General features: G+C 43.9%; 1 protein-coding gene across 2 annotated transcripts in view; it reads right to left on the bottom strand.

Moving 5' to 3' along the window:
- Positions 1-4,354: 4,354 nt before the first annotated feature.
- Positions 4,355-16,469, bottom strand: part of POLA2 (DNA polymerase alpha 2, accessory subunit) — a 45,968-nt gene continuing 33,853 nt past the window's right edge. For both annotated transcript variants that reach the window (XM_054982050.1, XM_054982051.1), the window contains 4 exons: positions 14,988-15,094; positions 7,991-8,050; positions 6,753-6,879; positions 4,355-4,820 (listed from right to left, as the gene is read on the bottom strand). In XM_054982050.1, the coding sequence (XP_054838025.1) occupies positions 4,674-4,820; positions 6,753-6,879; positions 7,991-8,050; positions 14,988-15,094 (441 nt within the window). In that variant the 3' untranslated portion in view covers positions 4,355-4,673. The remainder of the gene's footprint in view (positions 4,821-6,752; positions 6,880-7,990; positions 8,051-14,987; positions 15,095-16,469) is intronic.

Genomic DNA, 16,469 nt, shown 5'->3' on the forward strand with positions numbered 1-16,469 from the left:
CTTTAATATTGTGTAATTTGTTTTCCTGTTTACGCATTGTATGTTGTTTTTTAAAGTTAATAAAGTTTATTAAAAAAAAAAGTAAGTTGCGCATTCAAGTGCTATTTTTCCTTCATCCCAAAGAATAACAACTTGAAACTTAATTACAAGCTTTCTCTTCCCTCCAGAGTTTTAAAAGAAAAACCTCTCTATTAACCCCTCCTCATTCCCTAGCCCCTTTCTGCCTCTCCCCCTTAAACCCAATTTTTTCTCCCATCTGCCCCTCCATAGGAAAATCACTTCAGGCAGCAGAAACCCACTTCAAGCAGAAGACATTCACAGCTGTTTTTATAGAAGAAAAAACAACACACACACACACACACACACACACACACGAAGAAAGATGTGGAAGAGGCATTCTGGCCCTCCCTCAGCACTCCAGCCCATTTCAACAAACACATTTATTTGAAGTTAACAGGTTAAAAAGAAAAATGTGGCAACAAAATTTGATTCAGTCAAGACCCTGAGCAGGACTGAATGCAGAGATATTTTATCAACTGAGCACTATCCCAAATATTTGCACATATTTTGAATACAGAAGAACCACAGAAAACAGCAATGGACACAAAGTTTCTTTCACTTTTAAAAAAGCAAGTTTCTTGTCCTTATGTTTGCTATGATACACTTGACATTACGAAGTTGGCCAATATACAAGATATTTCTGAATACTCTCCTACTCTGTATGGACTTTAAAAAGAAATGCTACAGGAGTCTGGTTATATTTCAGCAGGGGGAGAAGGTAGACACACCTGCTTGACCCCCCCCCTTCTCTCTCCCTTCCTCTCCTTACCGTTTGCCTGCTCAGTGATGTACTATGATGCTTCTCCACCTGCAGACAGGGAGAAAAAAAGACCTCCCTAACTTTTCCCTTCTGAGTGGGAACACAATAGAGGTGGTGGCATGATTTTGAAAATTCCAGGAAGGATTAGGGGTTCCCGCCATTCCTAAGCACATCCTCCAACTTTAGCCCTGCCTAGTGAGAAAAACCTGGGACCAGCAGTGTAAGAGTCCTCAGGATTAAGGAAGAACAAGATGATAAAAGAAACTGTGCTGAGTCAAGGCAGTGGCCAACCAGATGCCCTGGCAGGCTTACAAGGAGAACACGGAGACAAAAACATCCCACAGTGTCGTTGCCCTACATAACTGGAATTCAGATAGACTGCCTTATGTAGATGGAAGCTCCATTTAGTCATCACATCTAATAACTACTGAAGGACCTATACTTCATTCTAAGGCCATCTATGCTGGTGGACTTTGCCTTCCTGTCTTGTGGCAGTGAATTCCATATGTAAATGAATGAGTTACAGTACCTTTGCCTGTCTTGAATCTACTTAGCCATCACCTTCATTGGGTAATCCGAGTTCCAGTGTTTTGGAAGAAGGAAAGTTTTCTACCTACATTCTCTGCATTATGCACAATTGTGAAGACCTCTATCCTCTCTTAGTCATTCTCATTCTAAACCGAACATCCCCAGCGTTACCCAAGTAAAGGGGGGTGTCTCCTTGTGAGTTGGGGGAAATTAGCACTCAGGGAGACGCAGCAAGAGGGAGTAACTGGGATCTCCACCAATGTATACCAAGATTGTTCCCTTAGGGAACTCTTAAATGAACAGGCAGATGTTCTAAAGGAAATGTTTCTTTATTAACAGAGCAATAAAAGGCAAACACATAGGAAATCATACACACAGAGCTAACTAAGAAAATAGTGAGGAAATGGGAAGGCGGTTTCAGGGGGAAGGAGGAAAAGCAAAACAACCAGCATTTCATGGAGAGAAGAAGCCCAACAGAGTGGGGGTACATGAGTAGCTACCAAGACAAATACGCACACTGAGCATGGGGCTGGACAGCCTAGTTACAGGGCGAAACATGCCGTGGAGCAAAATTGATGTTTTGCTTCCAGAAACGATACCTTAATGGCTTGTCTGGAGGTAGAACAATAAATTGGGAAATGACTGTCTTAGGGTGGCTATGACTATCTTGGGGTGGACTACGGGAAAAAATATGGCTTGATGATCTGATAAGTGTTGGACAGGGAGGCGATCAGGTTCGCTGAATAGTCTGATTAGGTTAGATAGGGTGAGGGAAGCACGGAAGGGCATTGATGGGATTAAGCTGGGAGTCTCCTCAGGAAGCCTCACTATCTTGGCTTCTCTCTGGAGCGTGGGGGTCATTCAGTTAGTCATCCCCTATGACTCATTTCTTGGTAACTTTCCAGTCTCCAGGCTGGCTGGCATCCTCTCTACCTGGGGCCAGGCAGTGCCTGGGACTTCAGGCATAAACTGCCATTTGAGCACGAGGAAGGGTCTGACTGCTAACACCAGACTCCTTAACCTTTCCTTGTAAGGTGTGTGCGCGCGCGCACCAATTCCACTTGCCTCCAATTTTACTTTGCTCCATACAACTAGCACAGCTAGCATAGCTTAATGGAGAGTGGACACTCTGTATGCCACCCCTGAGCTCACTGAAACAAAGGTGCACAACCATATTCTTCTAGTTTATGTTTGATTCAACGGGGTTCACCAAAGCAATCTTCCCTGCTGGATTGTGCCCTGTGAGTCAGATCCATCTCTCATGTCATGGCCCTCAATGGCACCTACAAGTCTGTTCCCCAAGGCACCCTTGCCTTGACTCATGCAACAGCTGCAATCTAGACTGCTTGTACCACAACGAGGGAGGGAAGGCATGCTACAAGAGAACAAACAGCAGCTCCAGGCCACCAGCATAAACAAGCCAGGCTGTAGGCTTCAGGGTCTTAGGACGTCATCCTGCATTTCTGAGCAAATCACTGATCTTGCTGTGCCTCTGGACTGAAAGGAGGCCAGCCCCAGGAACACACAAAGTTGCCTTCTACTGAGACAGCCCATAACTCTGTCAAGGTCAGGATTGTCTTACTTTGACTAGCAGCAGGTCTTCAGAATCTCGGGATGAGCTTTTTCACACCACCTACTAATAAATCCTTTTAACTGGATATGCCAAGGATAGAACCCAGGACTTCCAGGTGCTCTCCCGCTGACCCATGTCCCCACTCCGAAGAAGCAATTCTGCGTGACCGAATTCTCCAACTGCACCCAGCACAGAGATAGGCCAGAATTACCAATCATCAGTGAAGGCTAAATAAAAGGAAACAAGACCAAAAAAAAATCACACAGAACTGTGACAGACAAGCTCTTCTGTAGATGGCAGCTGTGGACTCTCAGGAAAGGCACATCTAACTGACCAAGGTCTTGCTTAGGTGTAACAGTTGCAATCCTCACAACAGCTTGGAAAGGTAAAGCCAATATCATTTTTAATTCTCAACAGAGCCCCCATCTGTGGATAAATCCAGAGCTTGGAGCCAATCACAGATAAGAGAGATCTTCTTACAATTCTAAGGTAAGCCCCTGTATTGCAAACAAAAAAAAACTCTGGAAAATTTAAAAAATATGTATGAGGGGTTACCCCCTCCAAATAATAGAAGCAGCGCCTGTATCTTTAAGAAACAAATGCCCTCATTGGCTATTGCTACCTCTGCCCTGGAGAGAAGGCTCATCTGGGCCAGGACTGGCAGCAACCACCAGGTGACTCACTGTGACACAACTTACACAACTCACCCACTACCATTCCGCAGTAGCCACAGGACAAAAAAAAGTGGTGTGGTGCTAAGAGTATCAGACTGGCATCTGGGAGACCCATGTTCAAATCCCCATCCTGTCATGAATGGGTAACTTTGGGCCAGTCATCCACTCTCAGCCTAATGTACCTCACAGGATTTTTGTGAAGATAAAATGAAGACGAGGAAAACAATATAAGCTGCTTTGGGGAGAAAGGCTGGGTATAAATGAATTAAATGAAATATAAAGTTGAAGACTAGGGGATCAGGAAAGGCTGGTGAGTGGGAAAGACAGAAGAAATTGGGTGGGGGAGAGGATATGGGGGCTGCCAGGAGAAGGAAAAGAGGAAATACTATGTGGAAAGAAATACAGAGGAAAATGAGGTAACCCCCCCACCACCACGACCACCAATGGCAAGTCTTGCATGTTCGTTACATCTAATACTGCAGAAGGCAAGGCTGACAGAAGAGAGCATGCCAAAGACTGGATCTGCACCAGGGAAAACTCCGTTACTCCTCTGCACCCACCCTTTAACTCCCAATGCCAAAATGGAAGGAAACCCAGATTTTATAGGGTGGAACTCCTTGTGACCCTAGTTGGTCTCACACAAGACATGCAGTTGTCTGAGCAAGCCAAAGACCAGTTTTCTTATATGCTTTGGAGAACAGGAGATGTCATTCAATACACGAGAAGCTGGGGAGGCACCCCTAAAAAAAGAGATCCAAGTGAGGTGGAACAATTTTTTTTAATCCAAGTAGAAAGTATGGATTAATAGGACATCTGCAACAAAACTCATTTCTTCCCTATCCTATTCAGGGAAGGCAAATGGATCTTGTCCAACTTTTGGGGACGTTCAACCTCTTGGACTGTAAAGGCAGAAGGTAAGATTCCAAACATCTGTGATCCTTAAAGAGGCCCCTTAAGTTCTGTGGGCATGGAAGGACTCTCCCCTCCAACTCAGTGCTAAAGTGTTTTTTAGTCCAGTATGTAATGAAACCCCAACTGGCCTCTGCTGGTTGGTCCTGGTTGATGGTGGATACCTGGACTAGATTCTGACAACTTGAGCAGCAATGCACGGGCTCTTCCTCTCGTCTCTGGAGACCTGCTGCCGGACATACAGACGGCCGTAAGTGCCCCCCACTTGGCCTTTCGTTAGCCGGCCTGGATTCATGCAGATGCATCCAAGGATGTCCTGGAGAGGAGTAGAAAACCAGAGGAAGAACATTATATTCATTGTGAGAATGTTATTAAGTCACTCAACGCCACCAACACATGCAGATTTCCCCAATTCCAATACAAGGACCAGGAGAGCCCATGGCTCAGTGGTAGAAACTCTGGTTTGCATGCAGAAGGTTCCAGGTTCAATCCCTGGCATATCCAGTTAAAAGGATGAGATCGTAGGTGATGCAAAAGTCCTCAGCCTAAGACCCTGAAGAACCACTGCCAGTCTGATTAGATAATACTGACACTGATGGACCAATTGTCTGACTCAGAAAGCCCGTTTTCTGTGTGTCTGAGCATGTTCAAGGATTCAAAAGGCCTGCTGGAGTTACCCCAAGACCTATAAGTTCTAGCATCCTATTTTCAATTTTGGCCAGCTATTCGCTCTCTCAACTGCTCACAGGTAGATTGCCTCTGAATCAGGAGGATCAATTTAATTCAATAGCAGTTGATGAACTTATACTCTATGAATTTGTGTAAGAATGCAAGATATACTTTTTGGCTGCCGCTTTGAAAACACAATACAAACAAAAAACACACACTAAGACAAAAATAACTTCATTCCTCTTCCTCATATTAAGCAGCAGGCCCACTACCACATAGCTCCCATGATGATGGATTAACAACAAGAAGTCCTGGGCCATATGGAGCTGCTCGTGACGGCACTGTTGGCTCTTCTGAAAACTGTTTTCCTTAGTGGGGTTAAAAAGAGGAAGGGGAGGCTTCAGTGGTAAAATGGTCAAGAGAAATGGTCTCAGCAGTCCCTTTCAGTTTTTGGCTTAAACTGTAGATTTAGTTGCTGAAAGAAGACAATATCCATTAAATGGTATTAAGAAATGGATGGTGGCGGGGGAAAGGTAATTTCATCTACTCTTCATATTTAGTAATAAAATATTTAATTTTATTTCATTGTTTTATCAACACAGATTCCCCTTAGCTCTGCTTCATGGAACTCCACTATGCCCACTGATGAGTCTTCTGACACCCATTCCTTCTTTGCCAAACAGCCAATCCTGGCTTTCCTTCGCATCACTGGAACAAGATGTGCCTCAGAAGAACCCAGAAGGCATTATCATTTTGTCTGTAACAGCTAAGACATGCCCCAAGATCCTCTGTAATGTGGCAGAAAATATAGGTCGAGTAACCTTTGGATAACGCAGCTGCAGCTGCCGGCCAGAGCAGGACTCCCAAAGGAATCCACTTTGAATCAAACTATCCTACAACCTGGTATGCATAAAAGAGTCCTGTGGACTGATTCTTCTTATGCATCACTGGAACAAGATGTGCCTCGGAAGAACCCAGAAGGCATTATCATTTTGTCTGTAACAGCTGAGACATGCCCCAAGATCCTTTGTAATGTGGCAGAAAATACAAGACGAGTAACCTTTGAATAATGCAGCTACAGCTGCCGGCCAGAGCAGGAATCCCAAAGGAATCCACTTTGAATCAAACTATCCTACAACCTGGTATGTGTAAAAGAGTCCTGTGGACTGATCCTTCTTATGCATCACAATCAAAGACAAACGCAGAAGTATTTTTAACGTAATTCCAGCTTGAATTCAATAATAAAATACAAAAAATACAGATCCCCAACACATTTCAATAATCTTCCTCTAAGAAACTGAGATCAGATACATACGGCTCCTCCTCCCAGTACAAAGGAGTTATGTATTTTGAAGATTATCAAAACACACTGGAGATTTGTATTGACTTCAAGCAGGAACTTTTAAAGGAAAAATAATTTAGTATCAAACCTTCTTTGGGCTTTGTTCTCTTTGGCCTTCCTTCATTGCCTTCTTAGGGGGGGATCTAGCATCCTTACCCTGTTCTACAGCCAACACCCTCCCCTCCCCTCCCCTCCACACACACACACACACACACACACACCCCTCAGACAGCTAACCTTAATGAAGTATCTCAGGTCCGATGGAGTGATCAACACATCTGGCGTGACAGGGAGATGCGCGTGGTGATAGAAGTTCTCATAATCAATGTTAATCTCTTCCACAGGAGGGTAGAGAGGGTAGTAACTGCTCAGGTTTGGGGTAGGGGGAGAGAAATAAAAAGAAAATCCTGATTACCCAAAATTCAGCAATTTTCACTCTCTCCCCTGAATATAAGCACACCCAACACTTGTTCCTCTCTGTTTGAGAACCAGCAGGTTGCCAATCAGTCCTTTCAACACTGACACTAATTACTGCAGGGCCCTGTGGGAGTTATGCAGGCTCTGAATTCAGTACTTTAAAAAAAGGAACCACGATCAGGCTTTCTTTCTCTACTGCTAGGATCTACTATTTTACTGTTGTTTATTTCTGACTTCTGATGGTTTGGTTTGGTGTGCGTACCAGGCTCACGAGAGGCAGAGAAACCTGTGAATGGAGCTCACATCTACTTCATATTACACATGGAGGGAACTTCTGCTCGCTGGGATTATAGTGCAAAGGGAGGAACGATGTAAAGTCCTTTCTGCACTGGTCTCCCAATCTGGGGAGGTGCTGGGAAAAACATACGGGCACCTGCATCACTACTGCATTCCCAGGAGCTGTTTCAGATTGGGGGAAAACAGTGCAGAGAGGGGAGGTTTAAACCCACCCTGGTCCCAGTTGGAATTGGGCTCCTGTGCACTTGATTTTTGTTTAAGAGAAGTTCTAACATCTCGCGTAGTCAACGCCTTAAGGTTTTTGGCTTTAAATTACTTGTGTGTAACAACAAATTTAATCTGTTTTCCATTGTGATCCTTATACCGTAAACATACTGCGAGTGATATCTTTTCTTAGAAAGGTAGCTTATAAGGGAGCAATCCTAAACAGTCTATTCAAATGCAAGTCCCATTTTATTCAGTGGGGCTTATTCCTAAGAAAGCATTCTCAAGACTGCAGCCTAATTTTCCTAAATAAACTCTTCTTGTCCTTTTTTAAGGCTCACAAGCACAGATCAGCCTATTCCACAATTCAAGTAATACTGATTCTTGGCAGAAAAACCTCCAACAACAAATCCCCCCCCCCCAAAGCAGGTGATAAGGAACACAGGAATGTTGCCACCTCTTAATATCCAGGTTGATATCTGATCCGGTACCATGACAAAACATACTTGGTAAGAAATTGGGAAGGAGGGAAAGAAGATTTAATCAAAAAGGTTCACCTCCGCTGAGTCAGAACGTGCTTGAGAATTCGGGAAAAACGGTCCAAGATGCTGGAAGAACTAGGTAGGAAAAATGAAGGAAGAGGCACTGAATATAGAAGAACCCTTGAAAATAATACATTCAATACTGAACCAACGAGTAGCCTTCCTCGACCTATCCCCATTTCCTCCACTTAGAATTAACAACGCACTGTCAGCTAGAGGCGAGTCTTAAAATTGACCAGCTGATAACTACAGGGTTAAGTTTGCAGTGTAAATTCCCTCAGCAGACTAAACCTTGGAACCCAGCCCTTTTAAACTGGCACTGCCATTTATCCTTATAAGGGGCATTGTTCAGCAGCCTGTATAAAAGTCACATGGCTCCTTAACCTCAGCTATTCCACCTCCTAAACACAAAGCGCAAGCCAGGTATCCCAGTATTTCAAGACTTAGGCAGCCTGTTGTTGGCAATCTGGGTTGTTTTCGTTTCAGGTGGGTAGCCATGTTAGTCTGTAGTAGTAGAATAAAATTTGAATCCATTAGTATCTTAAAGAATATTACATTTGTTCAAGGTATAAGCTTACTTAGTCAAGTGAGTTGTTTTTGTTCAGGGATGTGCCCCCGAACATCTTAGAAAAAAGCAGAAAAGGTAATATATTAAACTCCATATATTATATGGAGTTTAATATATATTGAACTCCATATAATATATTAAACTCCAGCTAAAATTCCCTGAGAGATGGAGGGGTGAAAAAATCTTTAAAATATGACACACATAAACTACTGTTATATACGACAGCTCCAGACACTCCTAGCCATTCCATGGGCCATGTCCCCCTCCACTTTCTTTTACCAGGTAACAAAACTCAGAATCCTTAAAGGTTGTGGTCCCTAGAAAGAAGAAGGGACTGGTGTTTTAACCAGCATTAGAGACAAAAAAAAATTATGTAAGGGGAGGAATTTCAAAATGTGGCACCAAGGAAACTCAAGTCTGTCCCAGGAAAGGATGTTTCTGCAGCCTTCATAAATCAGGCTTGTTTTGAATTGCTCATTATGGTTATTTTAGACTTGGGCACAGAACTCTTCCCACTACAGCTCCTTTCCTTGATTCAGAGAATTCAAAAGGCACTGCCCACTCACTCTCAGTGCTATCATAGCAGGGTTAAGGCATAGAAAAGTGAAATTCTTAGGAAAGAACAATGACAGAACCCCCATATCATTTTGATAAAAACACTGACACTTTTTTTTTAAAGATGATGAATCAATAATTTTATTCTCTTTGCACCTCCGCTTTTCTTCAAAAAGCTTGAGTTCTATAGGTAGGCAGTTTCTTCCATTTATCCTTGCAACCCTTTTGAGATAGTTTAGGTTGAAAGCTACTGACTTGTTTACAAAGTTATCCAGCTGGGGTGGTGTGTTGGGTGTGGGGGGGGGGAGGAGAAAAGGGAGAAACAATCATGGGTCTATTATGTCAGAACTGGCCCTCTGTCTGCCTATCACAACATTCAAATACAGCCAACAGGCTTTTTAGCCATCGCTGTTAACCACCCCCTACTAATTCATCATTTTAACAGCCCTCCCTTGACTCTCTTAACACAAGTTTCAACTTATGCTGATAAATAATTATGCATTTTTATACTTTCTGGAGGCATGCCTGGGAAGGCACCAGCTCACAAATTCTAAATGCACTGATGCTAAAGAGGGGGAGGAGAGACAAAGGGTGTGTGTGTGTCTAGAGGGGAGAATACCACCTGAGTTTTTGAATAGACAAAATGGCAAGCAAGTATATCCCAACTACAAGAGAGAACTGGGTACTTTTCATTAAATATGGAACACACAAAAGCCTTATCAATGGGAGTAAGACTGCTGTTGCTGCTCCCAAGAACTCAGTGCCCATTTCTTTATAGGGTCCTCAGCCCATCTCTATCCTAAAAGCTGAGAGATCTGTAACTTATACATTAGAGCTGGTCTGGAACAAGCCAGACTTGTGCCACACTTCCTGCCTCGTAAAGCAATGATTAAAGAAATCTCTCCCACAGAACAAAGTCCCTGAAGACGCAACACAATGAGGACTAGAGTCTTGCTTTCTGATGTCAGGACAAGATTGGGCAATGTGTTTCCTGTTTTGGAGAGTGGAGGAAGAGAAGCAGGATAATTATGGCTCCCAAGCAAGTCCTACCCAATTAAGATTTTGGCGTGAGTTTTGGCCCCTCTCCCCTTAGCGACAGGAAATTGGTCCTTCTCCCCTAAATGATGGAAAGGCGGTTGTCACAGCATTAATTTCCTTTGGAGGAAGAACAGTGCAGGAGACATGCCGTGATTTGTCTTTTTTTTAAAAAAAAACTGTTTGTTTACTGGGTTATGTAACAACAATCCATGCTCTAAAAGAACAGATTCACTACAGGTTCCAAACTTCGCCTAGCTGCTTTTCCCATGTCTCCAGTTTTGGCACTTGATATAAGCCAATGTCCCACATTCAGTTTGGTTGGCCAGGACTCAAAGAGTTATGCGACTAGTTCTGTGCTCCTCAAAGGGTTTTCAGAGTGTTTATAGAACTAGTTTTACTTTTGTAAGCCAGCCTGAAATGACCCTCCCCACACACACACCCCTTTTCAAACCCTTCTCTTGAGCAATTTCCCCCCAATAGACAAACCAGCAGGGCTGAAATTTGGGAGTGGGAAAGAGTGCTCCCAGATAAAATAAATGTTAAGGACAAAAAAGAAGAAAAAACCCACACAGTTTAAACTAAACACTGCACCCTGATCTTCAGAGCTGGTTACCAGTGAAATCAGAAGCAGTGAAGTGAAATACCAAATTAAGAAAAGAAGATTCTAGAACAGTATCTGAGCTACTCTGTTGCAATGACACACAGACTTGTGGCATTTGAAAAACTGACACATTTTTTGTGGCAGAAGCTTTTCTGGCCGAGGGCCCACTTTGCCTGATAAGCGAAATGGTAGCCACCTAATGCACACATGCCCACACCCTAAAGGAAGTGCTCACAACACCGCCACAGCCAAATTCCAAACAACCCTCACAATACCCACATATCCTTCTAAGAAGGAGAGAACCACATTTTCGCCTAGTGATAAAATCTTGCATTTTCCAGCGAGATTTCCCTCAAGTGCTCCTGGCAGGAGGAAGTGACCTGAATTAGGCAAATTTAAAACAACTGCACATTTACTGTACAAATGACATTCATCCGGAAAGGTGGAGGCAGGAACAAGACTGCTTGGTGGCTCTTTATGTTAAATATTAGCTACAATAAGGGCACCAAAACAATAATTATAATTATATCCAGCATGCGGCCACTGGGTGACAGATTCTAGGCCTCAAGTTTCAGTCTGGGCCCAAGTGTTTTCAGTAATTTTGTTTTGGACCTCTCCCCATACCTAACTAAAGAATATGTCGAAGTGGTCATAAAATCTATTCTTTGTGGATCAAATACTATTTAACAAAAATTAATAGCCACTATTGGGATCCAATTCTTGGACAAGTACAAACAAGTGTTCTGGGGTCAGGCCAAGAATGGGCTTTTTTGGTCCAACACCCTTTTTTCCAGCAGCAGCCAGACAGCTGCCTCGGGAAACCTCCCACGAACATGACGTGAACACAACAGCTCTCATGTATGTGTGCCTTGCAACTGATATTCTTGCTTCTAAATGTGAAAGCTCCACCATCCTGGCTAACTGTGTCTGACATGAATGTAGCTGATCCCCTTGAAAAGCTATTTAAGACAGTGGCCACTGCCAATATATTGTGGTACTGAATCACATAAGTTTACTATGGATTGTGTGAAGCAGTAACTTGTTTTGGGCCCTTCCAAACCCAGAATGCTTTAGCATTGCAATTGGCTGGAAGCAGAATTGCCACTGTGGTTCACGATTCTTATTCTGCAGTGACTATCTGTACAGCGGAGGGAGACAACCACAGCAATCTCGGCAAAAAGGATTTGAACGTTTGTCTTTAAACTATTTTTATTTGCATGCCTGTATGTGTAAGTTTAAAGTCCCATTCTCCTTCCGCTCCCTTTTAAGCACACTGAATTCTTTGTAATAACTGAGGGAGTGTTGCGGAAAAAATAGGTAGCAGGAAAGGAACCATAGCATTGTCCTGCACCCACTGCCCAGTTCCTTTCGACGAACCCAAGTTCTAGAATTATAGAAGGGCAAGACATTCTTTGTCCTTATTCTCCTCACCATGCAAAATTTTATACACTTCTATCACACCTCTCTCAGAGGTCTTTTAATACCAAAAAGTCTCAAACTTCTTAGCTTTTCTGTCTCATTTTCCAGCTCTCAGACATTTTTGTTTTGAGGTGGGGCAGCCAGAACTGGGTGATGAACTCAGCAAAGACGTAAAATAAATCTCAAGAACTTGTTCATATGTTTTTGAGCTTGGAGGATGACTTCTGCATCATTTGGCGTAGTGAATGACTTCTGCACAGGATGTGAGACTTATAGATATGCCCAAATCGTGGCCTGTCCCCCTGCCTTTTTGTTTTAAAATTAGCAACAACATTGCAAAAGAAATTTGAAAAGGGCCAAAGCAAGAAGGCCTGAGATGAACCGATGTGCAGGAGAACTGAAATTGTTTCAGACAGTGATAAATAGATATGGGAAGAAAAGGGCACTGTGAAGATGCAAAGGGGGGAAATAGGGTGTATGCAAATGGGGGGGGGAATGTGGAGTAATCACTAGGAAATAAGGAGTAACCTACTTAGGAAAGAGGAAGGAAGCAAACAAGATAGAAGTGTGGGATGAGGGAAGAAAAGGATATGACACATGCCTTCAAATCAGACAGTGACAGCAGCTTTCTTGAGAAGGCTGTGAGACCCTCTCGTGTCAGGCTAGTATCACTGGCTCTGCTCCAAGGCTCGTTTCTCAACCCCAGGCCCTTAACGCCGAGAGACTGCACTCTTGAAGGAGTTTTACCTGCTCTGTTCTTTTTAATGGAAAAAGAGAAAGGAGGCGGTGTTGGTGTCAGGCACTAGAGACAAGCTAATCTGGAAATCTTTTCCTCAGCCACCAACCATCTCCCACTGCAAGATGTATGTGGTCAGGGCTTTTTTTCAGCAGGAACGCGGTGGAACAGAGTTCCGGCACCTCTTGAAAATGGTCACATGGCTGGTGGCCCCGCCCCCTGATCTCCAGACAGAGGGGAGTTTAGATTGCCCTCCACACCACTCCGGTGCGGAGGGCAATCTAAACTCCCCTCTGTCTGGAGATCAGGGGGCGGGGCCACCAGCCATGTGACCATTTTCACCAAGGGTGATTTAAATTTTTAAAAAACCCTTTGTTCCAGCTGACCCAAAGTGACATCATTTTGCAATCCTGAGTTCCACCACCACCTTTTCCCAGAAAAAAAGCCCTGTATGCGGATATTCACGTACTCTTCATGTACTCAGAAGGAAGAAGCTGAATCTATTTCATTAAGCTCCAGGGCAGAATCTTAAGCTCACAAAAGGGCAACACCAACCTTCTTACAGAAACGAAGAGATACCTGGAGGAGAACAGTGGGCCCTTTGTTAACCCTCAGAGAGCTTCTCTCTCATATAGATTATCACGTAGACAGAAGGAGAGATGGCTTCTTCTGGGAACTGTGGAGGACTTGTACTTGGACCCCTCATACCCTTTAACAATTTTCCTAACAGCCCCCCCCCCCTTTCCTCTACTCCACAGAAGCAAATAGATGCACTTATATACAACTCTTCCAGACAGACTAGTGCCCCATTTACAGCAGTGAACAAAGTTAGTGTTGTTATTATCCCCACAATACAGCTGGGGAGCTGAGGCTGAGGAGTGGCTGACTCAAGGCCACCTGTTGAGCAAATGGCAGTACTGGGATTCAAACCAGCAGAGTACTGATTCACAACCCAACCATGTAACTACTACGCTACTAGAGTGACAATCAGGGAAAACAAGGAATGGGAGGAGTGAATATAACTGTCCCATGTCTTGGTCGCCAACACACAAAAGATCCAGGATGGGAACTCTGTTTCCCCTTGAAGGATTTCTCTAATTAACCTGGAATCGCAGCTGTTCTGCAGGTGGCAATGGCTACTTGTACTGACTATTGAATAACACCATCCCTGGCAGGGGCTAGGAATACTGTTCTATTGCACATGAATGTTTACAAGTTAATGGCACATTTTATAAAGACAGGATAGTCACAGGCTGACCAGGCAGGTACTTCAGAGTTTTGTACTGCAACCATCCCCAGCAGCTGTCAAAGCTCATGAAAACAGGTAATGAAAACATTATATTTTACTTTTAAAATAACCAGTGTTGCATATATGTTGTGATTCAGTAGACAGTGCAGAAACGCTGAAATTCCCACCTTCCATTAAAAAAAAAGTCGTTAGTCCTCATTTGTTCTGAATGTATGCTGAATGCTATATTTCCAGTGGTCAATAGGGTGAGATTTCATTGCCCCTACTTTCATTCCACACACTTTGCAACGGCAGCGGGATTAGTTAAGCAAAACAAAATAAGCATATCGGCTTAATTTGCAAAGTTTACACAGGATACAGCTTTTTTTTGCAGGAACAAAGGCTTTTTGTTCAGCATAGTGCATACACATACAACATCATCCATATTAAGAGACAGACCCCTGCCCCAAGAAGAATTTACAGTGTAAATAGGAAACTTCTTCAAAAGCAAGACTCTAAATCAGGGCCCATCTTGCCTTGAAAGATAAATAAGCGACTACATCCCCTTTCAAAATGTTATATTCATGCCCTACTCTTCAACCTCCCACCCAACCATATTTTTTCCTCAGTAAGTGACCATATCCCTTTATTCCCATGCTAACAGCTGTCAGGTGATTAGCAGAAGATAGATAACAACAGGAACTGTACGGAATACATCCAGCACTAAGCCCCAGGACCCCATTATGGGTACCATATCAGCCAGCAAGCTGATATGAGGGTTCGAAGGACAGGGAAAAGGTCCTCCAGTTTACTCCAAGTGATTTAAGGTTACAGAGTTGAACAACTCAGCAATACTTTGGAGCTTACCTGCTGATCTCTTCTGCACCCATATGAAAGAGCAGATCTGTGGAAGTCAGACCAAAGACTACCCCATTGATTTCCAAGGTGCAGGGGTCAGAGACAAACAGCACTCTCTGGAATCAGAAAAGGGAAGGAATTGTGTAAGATTAGAAAACAGCTGTATGTCTGATCAGGCAGAGTGGCCCAAGTAGAGCCCTAAAGCGCTACAGAAGTATTTTTTTCATCAAAACAAAAAAAGGCGGGAAGGGGGGGGGTTATAGACATCTTTAAATCTGTGAATGACCCAGGACGGGAATATTTAAAGGGTCACTTATTCTCAAGTTCCTCACATCTGCTGGGGCCCTTCTCTGCATCCCTCATGGGAAAGCGAGGTAGGTGGCTACAAGACAAAGGGGGTTTTTTGCAGTGACTTCTCCTTTTACAAAGATAGCTTCAAGTGAGTAGCCATGTTGGATTGCAATAGAAGCACAAGATTCAAGACCAGTGGCCTCTTAAAGACCAGCAAGACTTCCAGGGTATAAGCTTTCAAGAGTCCAGGCTCTCTTTGCCAGTATATGCGTCTAAGACCTTTGACCCTTGAAAGCTTATACCCTGCAAGTCTTGTTGGTCTTTAAGGTGCTACTGGAATCGAATCAGAATATCCTCTACTTAGTTACCTCCCTGGTACCTGAACTTTGTTTCACAAACCTGTTTTTTTTTTAACTTTAACCAGCCATTTAGCAATGCTGTCCTTTTTTTCCTGATTCCCTGCCCCCTCCTTTGCATATAAAGGAAATCACGAGTTTTATTCTTACTTAGAAGGTCTTGGGAGCAGAGATGGGCACGAAATGGGGAAAAAACAAACCCTGAGTTTCGTGGTTCATCGTGTTCTACAAACCACAAACTTTCACGAAAGTGTCCCATTTCACGAAACGATTCGTTAGGTTCGTGATTCATCAGATCCTGTGGTCCTAAAACAGCCCCCTTCATACCCAGAGATGCCAAACTCGCAGGGAGACTTCAACAGGCTCTCCTCCAGCCACCCTCCAAGCAACTCAGGCTCTCTTTGCTGACTTTTCCCTCCCGCCCTCCTTGCCTCTTGCTTTCTGCTGCTGATGGAAGAAAAGTCAAGCGGAGAGGATCTGCTTGGGTTTTCCTCTCTTCAGGTTCTCTTTGCTGACTTTTCCTTCACATCCTCCCATCCTTCTGCTGCTCTGGCATGCCCTCCCCCCCCGCCCACCTCCAAGTTCTCGAAGGAAAAGCCGAGCAGAGTGGATCTGCTCAGGATCCGCTCTGAGGAGCTTGGGGGTAGGGGGATGGGAAGGCATGTCAGAACAGCAGGAGGATGGGAGGTAGAGAATCAGGGAAGGGATCCTGAAGCTGGCAAACAGTGAGCAGCGGCAGAAGGAGCTGCTGAGGCTGCCGCCGCTACTACTACACCATCCCGTTCTTAAAAACAGAGAAGGGAAACAGAGAGGGGACACAGGTAAACTTGCGCAAACTCACCAC

This window comes from Eublepharis macularius, chromosome 1 (assembly GCF_028583425.1).
Source record: "Eublepharis macularius isolate TG4126 chromosome 1, MPM_Emac_v1.0, whole genome shotgun sequence".
Classification (NCBI taxonomy): Eukaryota; Metazoa; Chordata; class Lepidosauria; order Squamata; family Eublepharidae; genus Eublepharis; species Eublepharis macularius.